General features: G+C 49.1%; 1 protein-coding gene across 2 annotated transcripts; it reads right to left on the reverse strand.

Annotated features, from left to right (window-relative positions):
- Nucleotides 1-91: 91 nt before the first annotated feature.
- ZBTB32 (zinc finger and BTB domain containing 32) lies at nucleotides 92-20424 on the reverse strand. Of its 2 annotated transcripts, XM_089902260.1 has the most exons (6): nucleotides 4291-20424; nucleotides 2202-3187; nucleotides 1872-2008; nucleotides 1687-1755; nucleotides 1398-1562; nucleotides 92-1211 (listed from the first exon to the last, which is right to left on the reverse strand). In XM_089902260.1, exons 2-6 carry the CDS (start codon nucleotides 3086-3088, stop codon nucleotides 928-930), a joined length of 1542 nt encoding a protein of 513 aa, XP_089758386.1. In that variant the 5' UTR covers nucleotides 3089-3187; nucleotides 4291-20424; the 3' UTR covers nucleotides 92-927. The 2 variants fall into 2 exon arrangements, with proteins under 2 accessions (XP_089758386.1, XP_022442061.1); XM_022586353.3 differs by lacking the exon at nucleotides 4291-20424 and having other exon boundaries at nucleotides 1872-1945; nucleotides 2202-3199.
- Between the last annotated feature and the right edge of the window lie 2 nt (nucleotides 20425-20426).

Below are 20426 nucleotides of genomic sequence, written 5' to 3' on the forward strand. Positions count from 1 at the left end.
ATGGGGTCCTGACCCGACCCAGAAAGCGATCTCCGGGGCCACCGGGAGATGTGGTTCTTGACCCAGACTCCTCCCATTGTTCTTGTCGAGGCCAGCGGCCCGTGTGAACTACCACTCCCAGAGTGCGGTGGGCCTCGGACCCTGGGAACACCAGAGACGCTGGAAAATGAAGTTCGGTACTGCAGGAGGCGTGGGCTGGGTAAGGGGCGGCGGCAAAAGATTAGTCTCAGTTCGGAGCTAAACCCGGCAGCCGTTTCGTACAGCCTGGAGGGAGGATGCTGGAGAGGCTGCGGCCTTTCGGCTCTTGTGCTCTAGGAAAGGAGGAGGGTGGCCGAAAGCAGGGCGGAGCACGCGTTCCTCTCGAGCCTCCGGCTGGAGGCCCAGACTCAGACTCCGCGCGCAGTTGCTTGCTGTGGAAGGGACGGGTAACTTGGGTTCTGACAGCCTCCCCACACAGGGCTAAGTCGGCCTGGACGCCGAGTCCTCGCGGCCCTCTGCCTCTGGGGGAGGAGAGGGAGCCCCGGGAGACGGAGGAGGTGGCCGCCGCGATGAACCACCAGGGGCCGCTACAGGACTAGGGGCAAGGCTGTCCCCCGCCCGCAGGCTAAAGTCCGGACTCGGCTTTCTGGTCCCGAGAGGAGGGCACAGGAAACTCTTTATTTTGGTGATGAACCGCAAGTCCCCGCACAGTTAACCTTCACTCGTGCACACTTCACTGCCCTCACCCCACACGGGCTCGCTGGCCCAGGTTTCTGTGGCCCGCGGTCATCTGGGAGAGGGCTCTTGGCGCCCTTCCTGCGACGCTTCTTGGAGCAGAGTTTGCTAGGCGGCCGTAGCCGCGGTGCGAGGTCAGAAGCCTAGCAGGCCCGCCGGCCCATCTTTCATTCTGTACGCTTGGCTGAAGCCAAAGAAGCTACTGACACCCTGTCAGGTGGTTGAGGAAGGGGGCCTACAGGGAGAGGTCGAGGCCCGAGATGGCCTCGAGGAGGAGGAGGAGGAGTAGAGGAAGGTGGAGCGAATGGTCCATCCCGGCGGGAGCTGGCTGGGCGAGTGGCCGCGCATGTGCGTCTGCATGGAGGCCAGGCTGGGGCAGCCGGCCTGGCACAGAGGGCAGCGGTAGGGTGCGGCCCCATGCGTCCGCAGGTGCTTGGTCATGGCTGAGAAGTCCCGGGAGCGCTGGGGACAGAGGCTACAGGAGAAGGGCTTCTCTCCTAGGGCAGGTGGAGGGGAAGACCCATGAAGGAAAGAGGAAAGGAGCGAAGGCTGGCCTAGGGGTAGATTGGGGCAACTGGGCAAGGTCGTTGTGGGGTAGCCAGACACTCAGAGAGGGACTTAGGAGCGGGCCCACTGGAGTTTGGAAGGAGGTAGACAATTCACACAGGGCAGGGCGCCCATACCTGTGTGGACACGGTAGTGCGTCTCCATCTGATGTTTGAGTGAAAACCTCTTTCCACAGACAGAACAAGAATAGGGCCGAGACCGAGCAGGAGGGGGTGGGGGAGGGTGTTGGTGAGATGGGTGGCTTGCTGTGCCCACATGACCCACACAGGTTGCAAGTTCACCTGTGGCAACAAAAGGCAAAGGAGGGCAGGGCTGGGAATCCCAGAGCCGGATCACTGGAACACTCAAGGCAAGACATCAGGGGCTACAGTGGGGCTGAAGCAAAAGTGCCCTCCCCCTACTCACCTGTGTGCCTCTGATCAGACTCTTCCATCTCCCCAGGGCTGAGCTGTGTGGGGCCCTGGGGGAGGGAACCTGAAGGGAGCAGAGTGAAGTAGGGGCTCTGCTCAGGCTGGACTCCTGGAGCCCCAGCCTCAGCCCCAGCTGAGAGAACATGTTACGGGGTGCATGCAGGGCAATGAGGGGCTTACCTGGGGTGGGGCTGCAGGAGGCCAACTGGTTCTGGCTCCAGAGGCCTTTGTGGAGGTTCAGGGACAGTGGGATCCTGGGAGTGGGATGGGGAAGAGTTACAGCTTTGGCTACACCTGGGATCCTGGCCAATTCCTTTCTGGAGAGGGAGGTGTCATGAGTCCTCAGGGGCTGGGCTTTGGGTTTCCCTGTGGTGGGAGCTTCTTGTCCTTTCCCCAGCTCAGGAAATGTATAGTAGAGATAAGAGATGTGGTGCACTTCCACCCTTCACTGCTGCCTCTCCTAAGCCACTCCCTCCCAGCCGGAGGTCTTCCATAGGCCCTTCAACTCACCTCTGGTCCCGAGGCCAGACCTCCTGCTGGGCTGCAGTCATGGGGGTGCTATGGGAGAAGGGAGTGCCATATCTGGGCGGCAACAGCAGGATGCTCCACAGGGCAGGCTGGCCCTCCCCCAACCAAGGGGCCTCAGCCCACCAGGGCCTAGGGGTGATGCCGGTTTGGAGGGAACCTGGTGGGGGAAGGGGGCCAGGGAACTCCCGCAGACTTTCCTCAGAGCCCCCTGGACTGTCCCTCACCCACATGATCACTTCTTGCTTCCCATCTACTCCTCCGCGGCCAACAGGGGATTGGCTGAGTCTCTCCTCTGGCCTCATCTGCTCCCCTTGCTCCTCCAGAGTTGCCTCTGCCGTCTCAGGGCCCTCTCTTGGTGGCCTGTGCCTGTGCAGCGTCTCCTGTTCTTCCCCGCCAGCTCTAACAAACTTCTGTGGCCTCTGCTTCTCTCCAAAGACCCCCGCTCCTCTCATAGAATCCCCTGTGCGTTTCTCTGGCGCCTCCTGTTGTTCCTTCAGCCCTGGACCCAGCTCTTCTCTGGCCGTATCTCTTCGAGCCCTCATGCATGCCTCTTCCAGGGACTGCACCCCTAACTCTCTGGCTGCCTCCTCAAGGGGCCCCAGTTCCCCAGGTTGCAGCTCTAGGCTCTCCCCATAAACAAAGTGCAGAAGTTGGGCAAAGGTGGAAGGGCTGATGCCTTTCACCAGAGCCCAGCGACCCCTGCGACCCAGTTGCTGGCTCACACCTGCCAGCACCAGGCTGTGGGCAGGGAACTCCTGGCTCCCCACTGTGATCAGGGTATCACATAGTGCTGGCCGGAGCCTGGCTGCTAGCCGTACCAGCCGATCAGAGCCATAGGGACTAGGCAGTCTTGTTGGGGACGTGGGCATTGTGCCTTGCCTGGGTACCAATCTCAGAGGTTCTGAGAGAAGGGCCACAGTGTGGGGTCCATGGTGAAAAGGGGAGGCAGGAACAGCATATTCTCAAGCCTGTGGAGGTGAGGGGAGAAAGAGTGAGTTGCTGGTTCTGAATCAGAGCTCTCTGTCCTGAATGGAACAGATAAACTGACCCGAGAGAGGACCTGAGCTTATCCAGAATCATAGCAGGGGCCAGGGGTGGAGGTGGGGTGGTGGGAGAATGGAAATTAGACCAAATTCAGGACTTAAAGAGCAAGGACCAGACAGTTAAGAACTATCTCAAGTAGTGGATTTAAGACTAGTATAGATGGGTCCTGCCAGTTGGCAATGTCTGACTTAAAGGATAGCAAACACTGATACTTCTGCTTCTCCAAGCTCCTCTGCAGGGAAAGACCTCTGAGTAGGTCATGCTCTCCTCATTCCAGACAAGAAGATCACCACAAAACCCAGTCAGCCCTGGAAGTTAGGGATGGAGCAAGACACAGCTTCATGGGTGAGGTTAGAAAGCTAGTGTGTCCTCCCCCTGCAAGCCCATCATGTGGAGCTGAGGGTCCCAAGAGGAAGAAAGGGCAGCAAGACAGGGGTCGTAACTGCAGGAGGGCAGGCTCTAAGGCATCAATCAATCATCTCCCTGAGGACGAAACTTCTAGAACCCATCCTCAGAGAAGGAACTGGAAGAGGCCGAAGACTCCCATGCAGTGAGATAAGAGAGCAGGTCAGAAGCCACAGGAGAGAAGGCTCCTCATCCGAAGATGGAGAGGCTTTGGAGAAGGCTTTGACCCTTGAGGAAGCCAGAGAAAGGGAAATGGGAACTATAGAGGGAGAGGCTATTTCCTCTCAAGATTAGGATAAGGAGACGGTTCAATTTTGTTTTTCATAAGCCAAAAGTGAAGAACAGAAGGACAGAACCGAACAAGGCAGAAATTTATCACACATCAAAACCACCACATTGGCTTTTAAGAAAACTGGGAACCCAGATATAAAGAGACGCACCTAAGTGTTGCAGTGCCCAGCAGGCATATTCCTAGGTGTGGGCTCACCATGAGTATGGACCCCATAGGAGGGAGGATTACTAGTTGGACACTTCACGGAGAGGGCTACAGGCTGGCAGGAAGTGGACAGAAAGAGGGGTGTAGTGGGAGGAAAGTCTCAGCTGGGGAGAAGCAGCCACTCACCGGTTGTAGCTTCCTCCTGGACACCGCATGCTCTGAACTGCTGTTGGGGCTCCTGGGCACCCCCACCCTGGAGCTAGCCCCGCCCCTGACCTCACAGTCATCCATTGGGTGTCCCAAGTATCAGTCTGCCACAGTCCTCCAAGGGGTGTGGTTTTATACCCCTGGCTGTGCTTCACTCCTCCAGGAGAGACCACTCCTCCCCTCCAGAGCCCTGGCATTCTGCCTCCTAACCTCCTGTCTCCTTATTTCATTTGTGAACCCCTAGAGTCAAAGAAGTGTATCTAAAGCAATAAGAACTTTGGGATAATCAGACCTGCGTTTGAGTCTCATCTCTGCCATTTACTAGTTGAGTCACCTTGGGCAAGTCACCTCTCTGAGCCTCAGTTAACTCATCCATGAAATAGGGATAACCTCTGCTTACCTCATTTGGAGGTGGGGTGAAGATGAAATGACATGATGTATGTGAAAGTGGTTTCTCGGTACATAGCATCATTCAAATAGTATTAGTTCTGTTTCTTAGCGGTGTCAGTAGATCTCTAGCAGCTGGAAGCTCTTCCTACTACCTCAGAAGTAAAAAGGACTGAAACATCTGCATTCTAAGGAGAGAGTGCAGGAGGCCAAAAGCATGCCTCCTCCTCCCTCTCTCTGCCTTGGTACTAGGAAGCCTCAACTGCTCTGTGGGAATGACCCCTGTCATCTGGGACATCACTGGGGACTGGGTGTGTGAGTGACTCAGATCCTCCCATCAGGCTCTGATGGGGGCAACCCCAGGAAGGGCCTGTGGTGGTCTTCGAAGAGAAAAACTCCTTTTCTTGGGTTGATGACAAATGACATTTCTCTGAAATCAGGACTCCGAGGTTTCTTTGACTTCCTGCCCAGGGGGTGAAGGTCCTCAGAGATTTCCCCTCTTTTCACACTTTAGCACTCCTTAACCTGGGGAAAAGATGAGCTCTGAGAGACTCAAATTTCTTTCTCTGTTTCTTACTATTTCATTATTCCTCGTCCTGTGGCAGAATTTTCATTCACAGAACAACTGCTGCTAAATCGCTTACGATATGTGCCTAATAAATAACTGGAAGGTTAATGAGTCAGGCACTGGTAGGCTGCTCTGGTGACAAGACACAGTCTGGTTCCCCCTAGGCTTCTCTCTTAGATTCTGGTCCCCTCCTAGACTCAAATATTATGTCTCTAAAACTCCTGTTTCACCTTTTGGCTCCAGGACCCCCAAATGTTCAGACCATCCTTCTACTCTCTCTCCAGACCTAATATGCCTTCCCTCTACCTCTCATTCTAGCTTGGGTGCAAACGGATGTTAATCCCTCCTAGATCAGACAGGGTGTGCCAATGGGTGGGGCTAGTGGAGGGGCAATAATAGTGTGGGGAGAGGGGAAGATGAGTCAGAGTGAAAGGGAAAATGCAAATGGGCAAGCTGTATTCATTTGCTACTCTGGTCGTTAAATATTTTCCATTTCTGAGCTTTCTAACTCCTCACACCACCACACCCAGGGACTCATTAGATACCCATATAAAAGACGCTTGATTTGGACACAGAAATGCACCAATCCCTGACATGTAGGTATACAGAGGGAAACATCCTTCCTCCAATACAGAAATACACACTCCCTGAGGATATGGGATAAGTGGGGAAAGCCATGAAGGAGAAACCCCAAGTGTAGGTATAGGGGTCTGGAAGATTACATCATCACCCAGTGGAGTAGAGTCCCCTCAACTCCCGGGCCTACATCATGTGCCCATGACTCGGCTCCCCTACTGGTGGTTGCCCACTGATGTTCAAAAGAGTTGGAGGCTGTGCTCAAAGGGCAGCATCGTCTTACGCAGTTGACAGGGAGTGCCAGCGGGCTCTCAGGAAACCTAGAAGTGCGGGCAAGGGGCAAGGGGACTCTCCATTCAGTGAACAAAAGCCCCCAAGATTGGGAAACCCCGTCTTTCCTCCCACTTGGTGTCTACCCCCATCTAAGGATATCCCTTTAGAGACTGCCTCCTTAGAGGTATCTCTAGGGCCCTCTACACCTCAGCCCTTCTTCCTTCCTACATTCTTGACATTCTTGACTGCACAGTCCAAACCACCTTGCACTGAGCAGTGATAGCAGAAGCAGAAGCAAATACCTCTTTGACTTGGAAGGGTAGGGACACTGCTGACTCTTTCTCTCTCTCTCTCTCTCTTTGGCTGCGCGGCATGCAAAACTTCCCTGACCAGGGATCGAACCCGTGCCCCCTGCATTGGAAGCCCGGAGTCCTAACCACTGGACCACCAGGGAAGTCTTGTGTTTCTCTTCTTGAAAGAACTCTCCTCCCCAGCCTCAGAAACCTTGCCCACCTTCCACTTCCCAGGCTGACTCAGTAGGGATCTCCTGCAGTTGTCTCTCTGGGGTGGAGCCAGGAAACCACAGGTCATGAGGACACAAACCTGCATCCTGGGAGAGGGTACCGTAGGTGGGAGAGGTTAGGTAGGATATAATTGGAAGAAAAGAATGTGGGAAAAGGAGGTATGATTTTTGCCTCTCAATCCTTTCTAATATTCATATTACTAAATAAAGTTTGAAATCTGATATCTTTTATTCTTACTGATAGACTTGACCTTCAGGCACAACCCAGCTTGCTGTAAAAATGTCAACACAGCAAAACAAGTATAGAGTCTCTTCAAATATTATAATTAAAACTAAACCATCAGAATATGCCAATTAGAGGGATGATTATTTGTTTTATGAAAATATTCTCCCTTGGTCTCACGTATTGAGGTATTGAGTACCTCCAAAAGCCAGGTTAAACAAGATTCAATTCAGAAAAGTTCTATGAACTTTCCACTCTTCCCAGGAACACATCACTTTCGGCAAATTAAGGTGGTTAAACTCCCTGCATCATTTTATATAGATTAAAACCAATTATCCAAACCTTACATAAATCTTCAGATGTTCACTCTTTTTAGTTAGTTAGTTAAGTACATCCAACACATACCAGAGGAGAGGCACCACAGAATGAATGAGTTTCTTTCTTCCCTTAAATCTATGTTCTACATAGCCCAAGATCTGGGTATAGTAATAGGCAGGTGAGCTGAATCTAGATCATAGAGACCCTATCATAGCACACCTTTTGTGGATTAAGTGGCAAAACAACCAGATGAGAAGTAAAAACAACTTAGGTTCCACTGCATCCTCACAGTGGACTGCCTTTTTCTTCAGCACTAACATGGGGTTAACTCTTCTGAGACCCTCAACTTCCTCATAGGGACTATTTTCAAGACCAGTATTGAATATCCATATTGCCTCAAATCCAGACAGAGGGCCCCACTCTGACCTCTAGTTGTGTCCCTCCCCCTGGGCTGAGGAGTCCAAGGGTATCTAGGAAGTACCCCCCTGGAACCTGTGCCCCCCAATTCTAGACCATGCTCTGGGAACTCGGAACCCTGGACCTCCTGGCCCAAATAGCCCACTTCCTGGGTTTACATTGGCCTCAGACCCAGGTCTATACTCTTCTGAGTGGGCTATGTGATTGATGTAATTGTGTGGCCCTGATTGGGTGGGAGGGGCACGTGGACGGAACTTGGACATGCAGGCTAGTATGTGAGACACTTTGAAGTATGCGCCAACACCAGATGTGGGGATAAGAGGGGAAATCTCCATTTCTAGTCTTGCCTAAGCCCCATAAATAATATGGGAGCCTGCTTTATTTTAGTGGTTCTTAACCTCTCAGGGGGTCACTATGCTTTTTAAAATTGTAAGTCGTGGAATCAACTCTTTACATCAGAAAATTGTAGATTCTTATACCATTTTGCATATGAATGACAAGAGAGTCACAGACTGCTCTGAAACTCACCCTTGGACAGGCTTCACTCCTCATCCTTGTGGCTGCTTTTACCGCCTGCCCCCCGCCAACACACATACAGTTTTTTGGATTATTTCCAGGAGCTCATAGACCCTGTAATCCACTCATAGACTCCCCCCATGCACCTCCACCCTTGGTTTAAGAACTCTGGGTGTACATGAAAGTACCCTGAAAGCTTTAGTACCAGGTAGAGCTTGAAGAGCGGAGTGAAATTAGATATCAACATCCTGCCTCATAAGTATAAAAAGATCTTCAGTAAAGACAACCTGGGTGATTTCCTAAAGAGCAGGATATCTCACACACCTCCTATGCTCCAGTACAACGTCCATCGTCTCCAAGCAGCTGCCCCATGCTTAGAGCCTGATGTCTTCTGGGAATGACCAGAAACAGTTTGCGGAAGAATGGGAACAGGGACTAAAAGGCCCAAGACACGACTCAATCCTGGTTCTATCTAGAGCCACCACAAAACAGTAATACTTCATGGAGGGCAAAAAACCTGCTGGGATTCAGAGACACCCTCCCCACCCCGGAACCTCCAGAAGACCATGGCCCTAACCTCCTGGCCACGTTGTCCAACCTGGACCCAGTCCTGGAAAATCTTACATGAGCACCCCAACCCAGAAGCCAGAGTCCCCCAGAAGTCTTGCAGCCACACGTTCCCATCACAGCCAGGATGCAATGACTCTTGACAACTTCCCATTGGGCTTTCGACTTCATCAACACTCACTGTCAGCCCAGGCTGGATCCAGGGACTCCAGAAAACCTCTCACGTTCTCACTAGTTTCATTTCTTGGTCAAAGACTCCCAAGAACCTCTGGAGAGTCACAGACCTCTCCAGTCACCAGATCCAGTCTCAGTCCAGAGACCCCGGACAACCTCTCATAGGTCAGAGGCCATACCTCATGGCCAGTGACCCCACACAGAGCTCCAAGTGCCTCCACCAGCCCCACAACACACTTCCAAATCAGGCTGTCTCAGGGACCGGGGACATGCCGGCCTGGTCTCTGCCCAGCCGGGCCCAACGGTGCCCAGGAGGCCCCATTTCCAGCCTCTCCAGGGCAGAGGGAGTCCCCAAAGCCTAACGCCCTCACCCCCACTTCCCGATCCTCATCCTCAGGGCGACCACTCAAGCCCCCATACCTCAGCTTTGCCTGGGCCAGGCCCAAGCCCGAAGAAAAGAAAGAAAATCCATGGCACTCACCGACTCAGACCCTGTTCCTCTCCTCACTCCGCCCCACATACACTCTGGGCGGCACAAGCCCGAGTAGCCGTTAGAAAGTGGAGCGGCGCGAGGCTCGGAGCTCGAGGCCGGGGCCGCGTGCACAGCTCGCTGGTCGCCCTGGATCCCGAGGCAGACGCTGATTGGCCGCAGTGCTGGCCACACCCTCTTTCCTGGCTCCCGCCGGCTGAGGGATCACAACAGCCTGGGAGGCACCTAGGACAGCTCCACTCCTCACCACCCCCGCCCCTCCCCCTCCCGGCCCCCGGGTCCCCAACTCTGCCTCGCGACCTCCGCTGATTGGCTGCGGAGCCGAGCTCGCGCCCACCTGGCTGGCGTTGTGGAGGGACAGGGCCTTAAATCTGATTGGTCCGCGGACTTAGGCTTCAGGGCTCTAAGGCTGAGAGCTCATCCACCAGCCGGTCCTCAATGCTTTCTGGCTGCGCAGATTGCTCTGTCCCACCCTCTTTATGAAGAGTCTGGGGCCTGAACCTCCTTCACCTGCATAGCTTTGGAGGCTCCCTCTGAAAGTGCTCAGGGATACCACTGCTTTCTTGCTTCTATCTTTCCATCCTGTGTAGTCCTCGTTGCAAACCCTTTCACCTTTCTCTCAACCCCTTACAATCTGTGGAGAAGTGACTGGGATTGGATAGGAGGCCATCAGGCTTTTGGTGCCAGTGGGCAGCTCCCCTTTCCCGCCTCTTGCCTTGCACCACCATTAATTGGCTGCAGAACGCACCCTGCCTCACCCGGAAGTATGCGGGGACAGGGAAGACACAAGAGAGGGCAGTGCCTTGACCCCCCTCATTGGCCTAGATGCTCGCGCTGCAAATACACGATGACGCCTCAGCTGTCTGCTGAGTCAGAATTAACTGCGTACTTCATGTACCAGCCCCCACCACACCGTAAAGAGAATGACCCATTACGCTGCCCCACCATTAACTGGCCCGGGGTTAGAACCCGGCCAGCGGGCTTTCTGACTAGGCAGGGCTTTGGTGCTGACACACCGTACCAATCTGTGGCTGGCCGACTGCCTCCCTTCTTCCCCCGGCCCCGCTGCCATTGCACCGTCGATCAGCTGGCCCCACTCCTAAGTGACTTAGCCTAGACACATCCAATCAGGCGCGAGGGCGCTTTAAGGAGGCGGGCATTGCTCCACCGCTTCCACTTCTGATTGGTCCCGAGGCTTGCTTCTTCGCCTTTGATTGATCAGGGGACCTGGAGGAGGGAGCCCAGCCCAATGGTTTCGGGCGGCGGTTAGAATTCTGTCCCTTTGCTTCTGTTCAGCTTCGGGGTTCTGGCGACTGTTGTCTGGCGTCTCCTTCCCCACAGCTAGTGGGGAAATGGGGATGGAGAGTGGGGTGGGGGGAGGAGCTGGAAGGGGCCCCGCTGAGGAGGGCGTGACTCGACTAGAGGAGCTTAGGACAGTGGGAACCGAGACCACCTAAGGCGAGCGCCTGGCACGCGGGAGATAACCCTTCAAATAGCAGGGGCAAGACGGGCGCTGTAGTAGTAACAACAGCCCTTTCCATGTACTACGCTTTGTGCATCATCTCACTGAATCCTTCTAAATAGCTCTGTGAGGGAGTCTATTACCAGCCGGGTTAAACGCTGAGGGTCAGAGGTGAAGTCACTTGTCTCAGGTTCCACAGTGAGTATGGGCATTGCTGGGACTCCGACATTGTTCTGGTGAGAGTCCAACATCCGAGCTACACTACAATTAAGTAGGATTGATCTTATATAGATGTGGAATGGGGTCTGATGTGGTCACATGACCTTGGTTTACTTCATCATATAAATGAGTTTTTTTGCTTGTTTGTTTTTCTTCTTTTAGACTTGAATCGCATCCTGAAGGCTCAGCACTCAGCATATATTTTCAACTCCTCCAATTCTGGGGCAAATGCATTTGCATTCTAGAAAAGGATATTTTAAAAATCAGCATCATAATATCTTTGCCACTTTTTGGCCACTGACGCTGAACCAGGCCAGTTTTAAGTGTTTTACATGCATCCACTGACTGAATCCTCATAAGCTGTATCAGATGTTTACTGTTATTTTTCTCACTTCACAGATGAGTATATTGAGGCTGACAGAAGAACCTGATTTCCCTAAGATCTCACCAGGAGTAATTGTCAGAGCTGGAATTTGAATTAGGCCTGTTGCAGTTTGACTCCAGAGCCTAAGCTCCTAACCACTGATACACAACGCCTGTCATCCTAACAGCTACAGTGTCCAGAGCGTGGGCACACATGGTCCTGGGGAATCCTCGTAGCCACTCTAGGAAGAGGAATGATGACAACACTCACTAGAACAGACAACAGAGGCTCATGGAGGTGAAGACACTCAGCTCACATAGCTGGTCCATGGCTGAGCAAGGAGTAGAATGAGTCATACCTAATATGCTGAATCCACACCCCACATTCTTAATCACTCCTCACACTGCTCCCTTCCCATTTGACAAACGAAGAAACTGAGGCACTGAGGAGAAATCCAAGCTGGAATTCAGACCCAGGTCTATCAGACCCAAGAGGTCACTCCCTGAACCACATTACCTCCAGGAAGTATGTGTCTGGTAGTTCCTGTGTTGTTGGGTCAGGTGAGAAGTCCTCATACCCAGCCAGCCTTGTCTGCAAGCAATGAGGTCATCTGGTCCCAACTTTGGCCCTAAAGGTGGTTGGGAGAGTATTTCACAGCCTCAGAGCCTTTGGGGGCTTCTCATTGAGAAGCCTTAATCATAATTGCTACAATTTATTGTACACTTTTTATAAGCCAGGCTAGGTGGAAAACATTCTGCATGTATCATATCACTGAATCCTTATAATAATTCTAGGATATAGGGGTTGTTATTGTCCCCAATTTACAGGTGAGGAAACTGAGACCCAGGGCAGGATGTAACATTTCTATGTTTACAGAGCTAGTGAATGGTGGATCCTGGATTGGAACTTCGAGACCCCTCAATTCCAGCTACTACCCAGTGTGTACAAGCATGAGAAGATGGAGTGAGGGACCCTGGGTTCTGGCAGGATGGAGTCAGAACGGTTGTTGGTTTCATTCTGGAGGCTGGACTGTAAGATTTGAAGAGTAAGCTGTCTGAGAGGAGTAGAGAAATAACTATGGCTTATGGAACAACTACCCCATGCCAGGCCCTATGTTAACTACACTTTAATATATGTTGAGAAGCCTTGTGGTTAAGAAGCTGGACACTGGATCCAGTCTGCCTGCATTCATGTCCTGGCCTTGCTACTTGCTAGTTGTGAGACCTTTGGCCGGTTACTTAACCTCTCTTGGCCTCAATTTCCTCATCTGTAATGTGGGGATAATGATAATAAATACCTCTCAGGACTGTCAAGAGGATTTTATTTTATTTTTTATTATTATTTTTTTTTGCGGTATGCGGGCCTCCCACTGCTGTGGCCTCTCCCTTTGTGGAGCACAGGCTCCGGATGTGCAGGCTCAGCGGCCATGGCTCACGGGCCCAGCTGCTCCGCGGCATGTGGGATCTTCCCAGACTGGGGCACAAACCCGTGTCCTCTGCATCGGCAGGCGGACTCCCAACCACTGCGCCACCAGGGAAGCCCCTGTTAAGAGGATTTTAAATGAACTAATAGAACAGTGGCATCTCTTCTCTTCTCCAGTGTTCTGAAACTGAGTTGTTTCCTTGCAATCAACATCACTTGCCTTGACTCTGCTGTAGATACTGAAAATTAAGGCTGGATATTTGCACTGGGAAAGTCTGCGGGAAGTGTGTTCCCAGAAGAGGTAGCAAGAGCAAAGGCCTTGAGACAGGAGTGAACTTAGTGTGTCTGAGGTACAGCAAGAAGTCCGGCTGGAACCAGGCAGATGACTAAGACTCAGGAGCTCAGCCCAACTGCACATGTGCTCATAACAGGCATCAAAACGACCCTGTACTTTTCAGAGCATAATGGACTTTACCCAAGCTTTGATTTCTGGAGAAACCCAAAGCCATGATTACTTTTTTAAAAAATGATTAATTAATTAATTAACTTCTATTTGGCTACATTGGGTCTTCGTTGCTGCGCGCGGGCTTTCTCTAGTTGTGGCGAGCGGGGGCTACTCTTTGTTGCGGTGCTCGGGCTTCTCATTGCGGTGGCTTCTCTTGTTGTGGAGCATGGGCTCTAGGCGTGCGAGCTTCAGTAGTTGTGGCACAAGGGCTCATAGTTGTGGCTCGCGGGCTCTAGAGTGCAGGCTCAGTAGTTGTGGCTCACAGGCTTAGTTGCTCCGCCGCATGTGAGATCTTCCCAGGCCAGGGCTCGAACCCGTGTCCCCCGCACTGGCAGGCGGATTCTTAACCACTGCACCACCAGGGAAGTCCGCCATAATTACTTTTGAGGCTCAGTGTCCAAGCACAGGGATTTAGAGATGTTGCTTAGAACTCAGGTCGTCTTGAACCAGGGCTCATGTGTAGGGGTCAGAAGACTTGCATTCACTCAAATATTTATTAAACTCCGAGAGCATATGCCATCTGTGCCACGCCCAGGGAAGACTTAGCCCCTGCAAAATCTTTAAATTAAAAGATTTAACCTTATAGAAAGGAATTAGACCTTAAAACATATCCTTCCAAAACCAAGTGGAAAGTGTAGCAACTAAAGCCCAGAAGGGGCACTTAAGCCAGGGCTGGGGGAGGGAGAAGGGTGAGGGAAGACTTTTCAGAGAAGGTGGTGACCCCTAAGTGTATATTTTTGGAGGACCTACTATGTGCTAGGCATGGTGCTTAGTCCAAAACATATAATGGCAAACAAGAAGAGACCAAATATATTAGTCTGCTAGGGCTGCTGTAACAAAATACCAAAGGCTGGGTGGCTTAAACAATACAAACTTATTTCTCACAGCTCTGGAGGCTGGAAGTTCAAAATCAAGGTGCCAGCTGGGTTCGTTTCTCCTGAGACCTCTTTCCCTGGCTTGCAGGTAGCTGCCTTCTCACTGTGTCCTCATATGGCCTTTCTTCTGTGCATGCACACTACTGGTGTCTCTTCCTTTTCTGATAAGGTACCGTAAACTGAATGTTTGTGCCGCCCCCTCCCACACCCCCAGCTACACCAGATCCAGAGGTTGAAACCTCATCCTCAATGTGAGGATATTTGGAGATAGGGCCTTTGGGAGGTAATTAGGTCTTAAGGGTGGAGCACTTATGAATGGGATTAATGCCCTTATAAAAGGCTTCAGAGAGAGCTCCCCCGCCCCATGTGAGTTTACAGTGAGAAGACAGCCATCTATAAACCAGAAAGCGGGCCCTCACCAGATACCAAACCTGCCAGTGCCTTGATCTCAGACTTCCCATCTTCCAGAACCGTGAGCAATAAATTTCTGTTGTTTATAATCTACCCAGTCTTTGGTATTCTGTTACAGCAGCCCAAACAGACTAAGACAGAAGGACATCAGTCCTTAAACAATACAAACTTATTTATCAGTCCTATTGGATTAGCTTCATGCTCTTAGGACCTCATTTAACTTAATTCCCTCCTTAAAGGCTCTGTTTTCAAATACAGTTACATCGAGGGTAAGTCTTCAACACATGAGTCTGGGGAGTTTGGACTTATTGACAATTCAGTCTATAACATTAAATATCTACCACTGAGGGGTTAAACAGCCTGGTAGGGGAGATGCATATTATTAACAACATGTGGGGAGAGCAGAGCAGAATGGTTAAGATGTCAGCTCTGGAATCACACTGACGGGTTATGTCCTGCCTCTGTCATTTACCAACTATGTGACCTTCAGCAAGTTTCTTCCACTTTTTGTGCCTTGAGAGGATCAAATGAGCAGATACCCTTGAAGTCCTTAGGACAGCCCCTGGCACTGAGTACGTGCTCATTAAATGTTGGCTATTGTTATTAATTACAAGGAAAATTAAAATTGTGCTAAATGCTCCGAAGGAAAACCACAAGATAGATTAAGAAAGTAAAACTCTCATCTGGCCAGTGTTTTCAAGAAAGACTTCCTGGAGGAAGTGATGCTTGTACTCAGGTCTGAAAAATGAGTACTCACTAACCAGACTAGGGAGTGAGGAGAGGCTTCCAGGCAGTAGGAAAGTAGGTTCCAGAGCTCTGGGGTGAGAGGAAACATGGCCCAGAATCCAATGTCTCAGAGCAAGGAGGTACAGGGGAAGCAGGGGAGAGGGAGACCTGGTGTAGTTGGCAAGGCCTGGCCTTGCCAGGAGTGCTGGCATTCTCCTAAGAACCATGCAGAATCACAGAAGGAAGTGTCTATTTGTTTTTTCTAACAGAGACTGGTTTGATGGACCTCTATGTACAATACTTATCACCCAGATGCAAGAGCTATCAACATTCTGCCTTTCTTATTTCATCAGTACTCCCTCAGTCTTTTTCTTTTAAATATTTTTCTCCTTGAACGCATTCTACTTGACAATGAAAGCAATTGGGACAAAAATCTCTTGAGAGGGGGAAATATACAAACACACTTTATTAGGGAGGAAAGGTACACACATAGTTGGTTTTATCTAGTGATAATGCATGCTTTTTAAATGACACATTTTGTGAAATGCTTTAAAAATTTTTTAGCACCAATCAGTAGCATTAGCAGTACAGGAATACCTCGTTTTATTGTGCTTTGCTTTATTGTGCTTCGCAGATACTGCCTTTTTTACAAATCAAAGGTTTGTGGCAACCCTACGTTGAGCAAGTCTATCAGTGCCATCTTTCCAACAGCATTTGTTCACTTCATATTTCTGTGGCATATTTTGGTAATTCTTGCAATATTTCAAACTTTTTCATTGTTATATTTTATGGTGATTTGTGATCAGTGATATTTGATGTTACTATTGTAATTGTTTTGGGGCGCCAAAAACGGCGCCTGTATAAGACAGCAAACTTAATCAATAAATGTTGTGGGATTACTGGTGTAATTTCTCCACTAATCAGCCATTCCCCCCTTCTCTCTCCCTTTCCTAGGGCCTCCCTATTTCTTGAAACACAACAATATTGAAATTAGGCCAATTAATAACCCTACAATTGCCTCTACATGTTCAAGTGAAAAAAATCACATGGGAAATCCCTGGTGGTCCAGTGGTTAGGATTCTGCACTCTCACTGCCGAGGGCCCGGGTTCAATCCCTGGCGGGGGAACTAAGATCCCACAGGCCATGCTGCGTGGCCAAAAAAAGGAAAGAATTACATGTCTGTCATTTTAAATCAAAAGCTGGAAATCATTAAGCTTAGTGAGAAAGGCTAGGCCTCTTGTGCCAAATAGCCATGCTGTCACTGCAAAGGAAAAGTTCTTGAAGGAAATTAAAAGGGCTACTCCAGTGAACACGTGAATGATGAGAAAGTGAAACAGCCTTATTGTTGATATGGAGAAAGTTTTAGTGGTCTGGACAGAAGATCAAACCAGCCACAACATTCCCTTCAGCCAAAGCCTAATCCAGAGCAAATCCCCAACTCTCTTCAATTCTGTGAAGGCTGAGAGAGGTGAGGAAGCTGCAGCAAAAAAAGTTTAAAGCTAGCAGAGATTGGTTTGTGAAGTTTAAGGAAAGAAGCCCTCTCCATAATATAAAAGTGCAAGGGGAAGCAGCAAGTGCTGGTGTAGAATCTGCAGCAGCTTATCCAGAAGATCTAGCTAAGGTAATTCATGAAGGTGGCTACACTAAACAACAGATTTTCAATGCAGACGAAACAGCCTTCTATTAGAAGAAGATGCCACCTAGGACTTTCATAGCTAGAGAGAAGAAGTCAATGTCCGGCTTCAAAGCTTCAGAGGACAGGCTGACTCTCTTGTTAGGAGCAAATGCAGCTGGTGACTTTAAGTTGAAGTCAGTGCTCATTCGCCATTCTGAAAATACGAGGTCCCTGAACAGTTTTGTTAAGTCTACTCAGCCTGTGCTCTATAAACGGATGCTGTAAACAGATGTGCTGGATGACAGCACATCTGTTTACATGGTTTACTGAATATTTTAAGCCCACTGTTGAGACCTACTCTTTCAGAAAAAACCATTCTCTTCAAAATATTACTGCTCTTTGACAATGCACCTGGTCATCCAAGAGCTCTGATGGAGATGCACAGTGAGATTAACACAACATCCATTCTGCAGCCCATGGACCAGGTAACATTTCGATTTTCCAGTCTTCTTATTTAAGAAATACATTTTGTAAGGCTATGCTTCCATAGATAGTAATTCTTCTGATAGCTCTGGGCAAAGTAAATTGAAAACCCTCTGGAAAGGACTTGCTGTCCTAGATGCCATTAAGAACATTGTGATTCATGGGACGGGGTCAAAATATCAACGTTAACAGGAGTTTGGAAGAAGTTGATTCCAACCCTTATGGATGACTGTGAGGGTTTCAAGACTTCACTGGAGGAAGTAACTGCAGATGTGGCGGAAATAGCAAGAGATCTGGAATTAGAAGTGCAGCCTGAAAATGTGACTGAACTGCAGCAACGTCATGATAAACTTTTCACGGATGAGGAGTTGCTTCTCATGGATGAGCAAATAAAGTGTTTCTTGAGATGGAATCTGCTCCTGGTGAAGATGCTCTGAAGACAGTTGAAATGGGAAAGATTTAGAATATTACATAAACTTAGTTGATAAAGCAGCAGCAAGGTTTGAGAGGATTGGCTCCAATTTTGAAAGAAGTTTTACTGTAGGTAAAATGCTATTAAACAGCATTGCCTGCTACAGAGAAATTCTTCGTGAGAGGAAGAGTCAACTGATGCAGCAAATTTCATTGTCTCATTTTAATAAATTGCCGCAGTCACTCCACCCTTCAGCAACTACCACTTTGATCAGTCAGCAGCCATCAACATCAAGGCAACACCCTCCCATCAGCAAAAAGATTGCAACTCGCGGAAGGCTCAAGTGATGGTTAGCGTTTTTTTAGCAATAATGTATTTTTAAATTAAGGTATATATATTGTATTTTTATACATAATGCTATTGTATGCTTAATAGAGGACAGAATAGTGTAAATATAACTTTTATATACACTGGGAAACCAAAAAATTCTGGTGACATGCTTTATTGCAATATTCACTTTATTGTGGTGGTCTGGAACTGAACCTGCAATATCTCTGAGACGTGCCTGCATTTTAAGAGAATGTTTTTAGAAGATTAAAATTGACTGGGGTTTTATCACATACTCGGCTTGAGGATTAGTATGGTAAACATTCGAAATACAAGTATCTACGATCAAAATAGGGCTTTTACCCATGAAATATCTTGATCGTTAAGTAAAAAGCATATGATGTGGCTCATGGTGTCTGTTAACCTCATTCCTTCCTGATCAGAAAATTTGCCTTTGCTGAATAAAAGATTTGGTACTTTGGCATGGAAATGTACAATAAACTCATCTATTGTGATTTGATTGATAATCTCTTTCTTGAGGAAGGTCAGGAAAACTAATAAGGAACAGCACTTGTGCTCATGATTGCAAATCTCCAAAAAATGTCAGTGATTGCACCTGTTATTTCTAGACCAATCCTCTGTAAGTCCTGGGGGTATCTCAGTTGCCATCAGGCAGGGGTGTGATCAATAGATGTAATGCTTGCACTAGCAAGTTGATCTTTCGTATATTAACTTTGTATCCTGCAACTTTGCTATAATTGCTTATTAGTTCCAGGAGGTTTTTTGTCAATTCTTTTAGGTTTTTTACATAGACAATTATGTCATCTGCAAACAAAGACAGTTTTATTTCTTCCTTCTCAATCTCTGTACATTTTATTTCTTTTTCTTGTCTTATTCCATTAGCTAGGACTTCCAGTATGATGTTGAAAAGGAGTGAGAAAGGTGAGATGAGACATCCTTGGCAATTTGATCTTAGGTACAGCAAGAGGAACTTGACTACTAGGGACATTCTTCTTCTTTTTTGTTTTTTAAATTTTATTTATTTATGGCTACGTTGGGTCTTCATTGCTGTGTGTGGGCTTCTCTCTAGTTGCGGCGAGCGGGGGCTACTCTTCACTGTGGTGTGCTGGCTTCTCATTGCGGTGGCTTATCTTGTTGCTGAGTGCAGGCTCTAGATGCACGGGCTTCAGTAGTGCTGGCATGTGGGCTCTGTAATTGTGGCTCGTGGGCTCTAGAGCACAGGCTCAGTAGTTGTGGCGCACTGGCTTAGTTGTTCCACGGCATGTGGGATCTTCCTGGACCAGGGATCGAACCCATGTCCCCTGCATTGGCAGGTGGATTCTCAACCACTGTGCCACCGGGAAGTCCCTAGGGACCTTCTTTTAATTATGTGTCCAACAGTACCTAAGTGGAACTCCAGAAAGACCACTTTCTTGGCTTTTTACCTTTTTTTTTTTTTTTTTTGGCCACACTGCATGGCTTGTGGGATCTTAGTCCCCCAACCCAACCAGAGATTGAACCCAGGCCCTTGGCAGTGAGAATGTGGAGTCCTAACCACTGGACCGCCAGGGAATTCACAGCTTTTTACCTTTTATATTTTATTTATTTGCATTCCAGTGCCCATGGCATCTGAGGCGGCCATCTGAGAGCTATCTAAGGGAAACTTGATGTTTTTAATAGATCTCCTGCTTGGGTTTTGAAACATGAATTAAGTCAAAACATTGTCTCAAACTTCTGTGATATCTGAAATTTGGAAAAAGCACTTATTCACAGGACAACTCTTTGATTACTGGAGGAACGGCTCAAGGTCCAGGCTACTGTTGGCATTAACTATTTCCTATCTAGCTTCCTTCTGGGAACTGTAAGCTGTTTGAGGAGATCACAACTGTGGGATACTCTCAAATAAAGGCATTTGATACTTCTGCTGGGTCCTGCTGGTACCTTTTCATCATCCTGGTTAGATTGTTAAAATAGCCTCCATAATTCTCCTCCCTTCTGCACACCTCCCATACTCCGTCTGGCCTTAACCACTGACTTGCTTCACCCAATGCGACAATAGCACATGTGGCAAAAGCAGAACATTGAAAATTGCTTACGCACCTTGGGACTTGTCTTTTCTTGCTGCTGTTGGGAACCCTGCAAGCACCACCATGTGAATGTGCTTGGGCTGGCCTTCTTTAGACACATGGCCCAGTCAGAGCCCTCACCCCGGCTACCTACACCAACTTCCAGCCAGCCACACATGTGAGGGAGGCTACCCT

The sequence above is a fragment of the Delphinapterus leucas genome, chromosome 20 (genome assembly GCF_059928025.1).
Source record: "Delphinapterus leucas isolate spDelLeu-1000000601 "Yukka" chromosome 20, BTC_Dleu_Yukka2, whole genome shotgun sequence".
Lineage (NCBI taxonomy): Eukaryota > Metazoa > Chordata > Mammalia > Artiodactyla > Monodontidae > Delphinapterus > Delphinapterus leucas.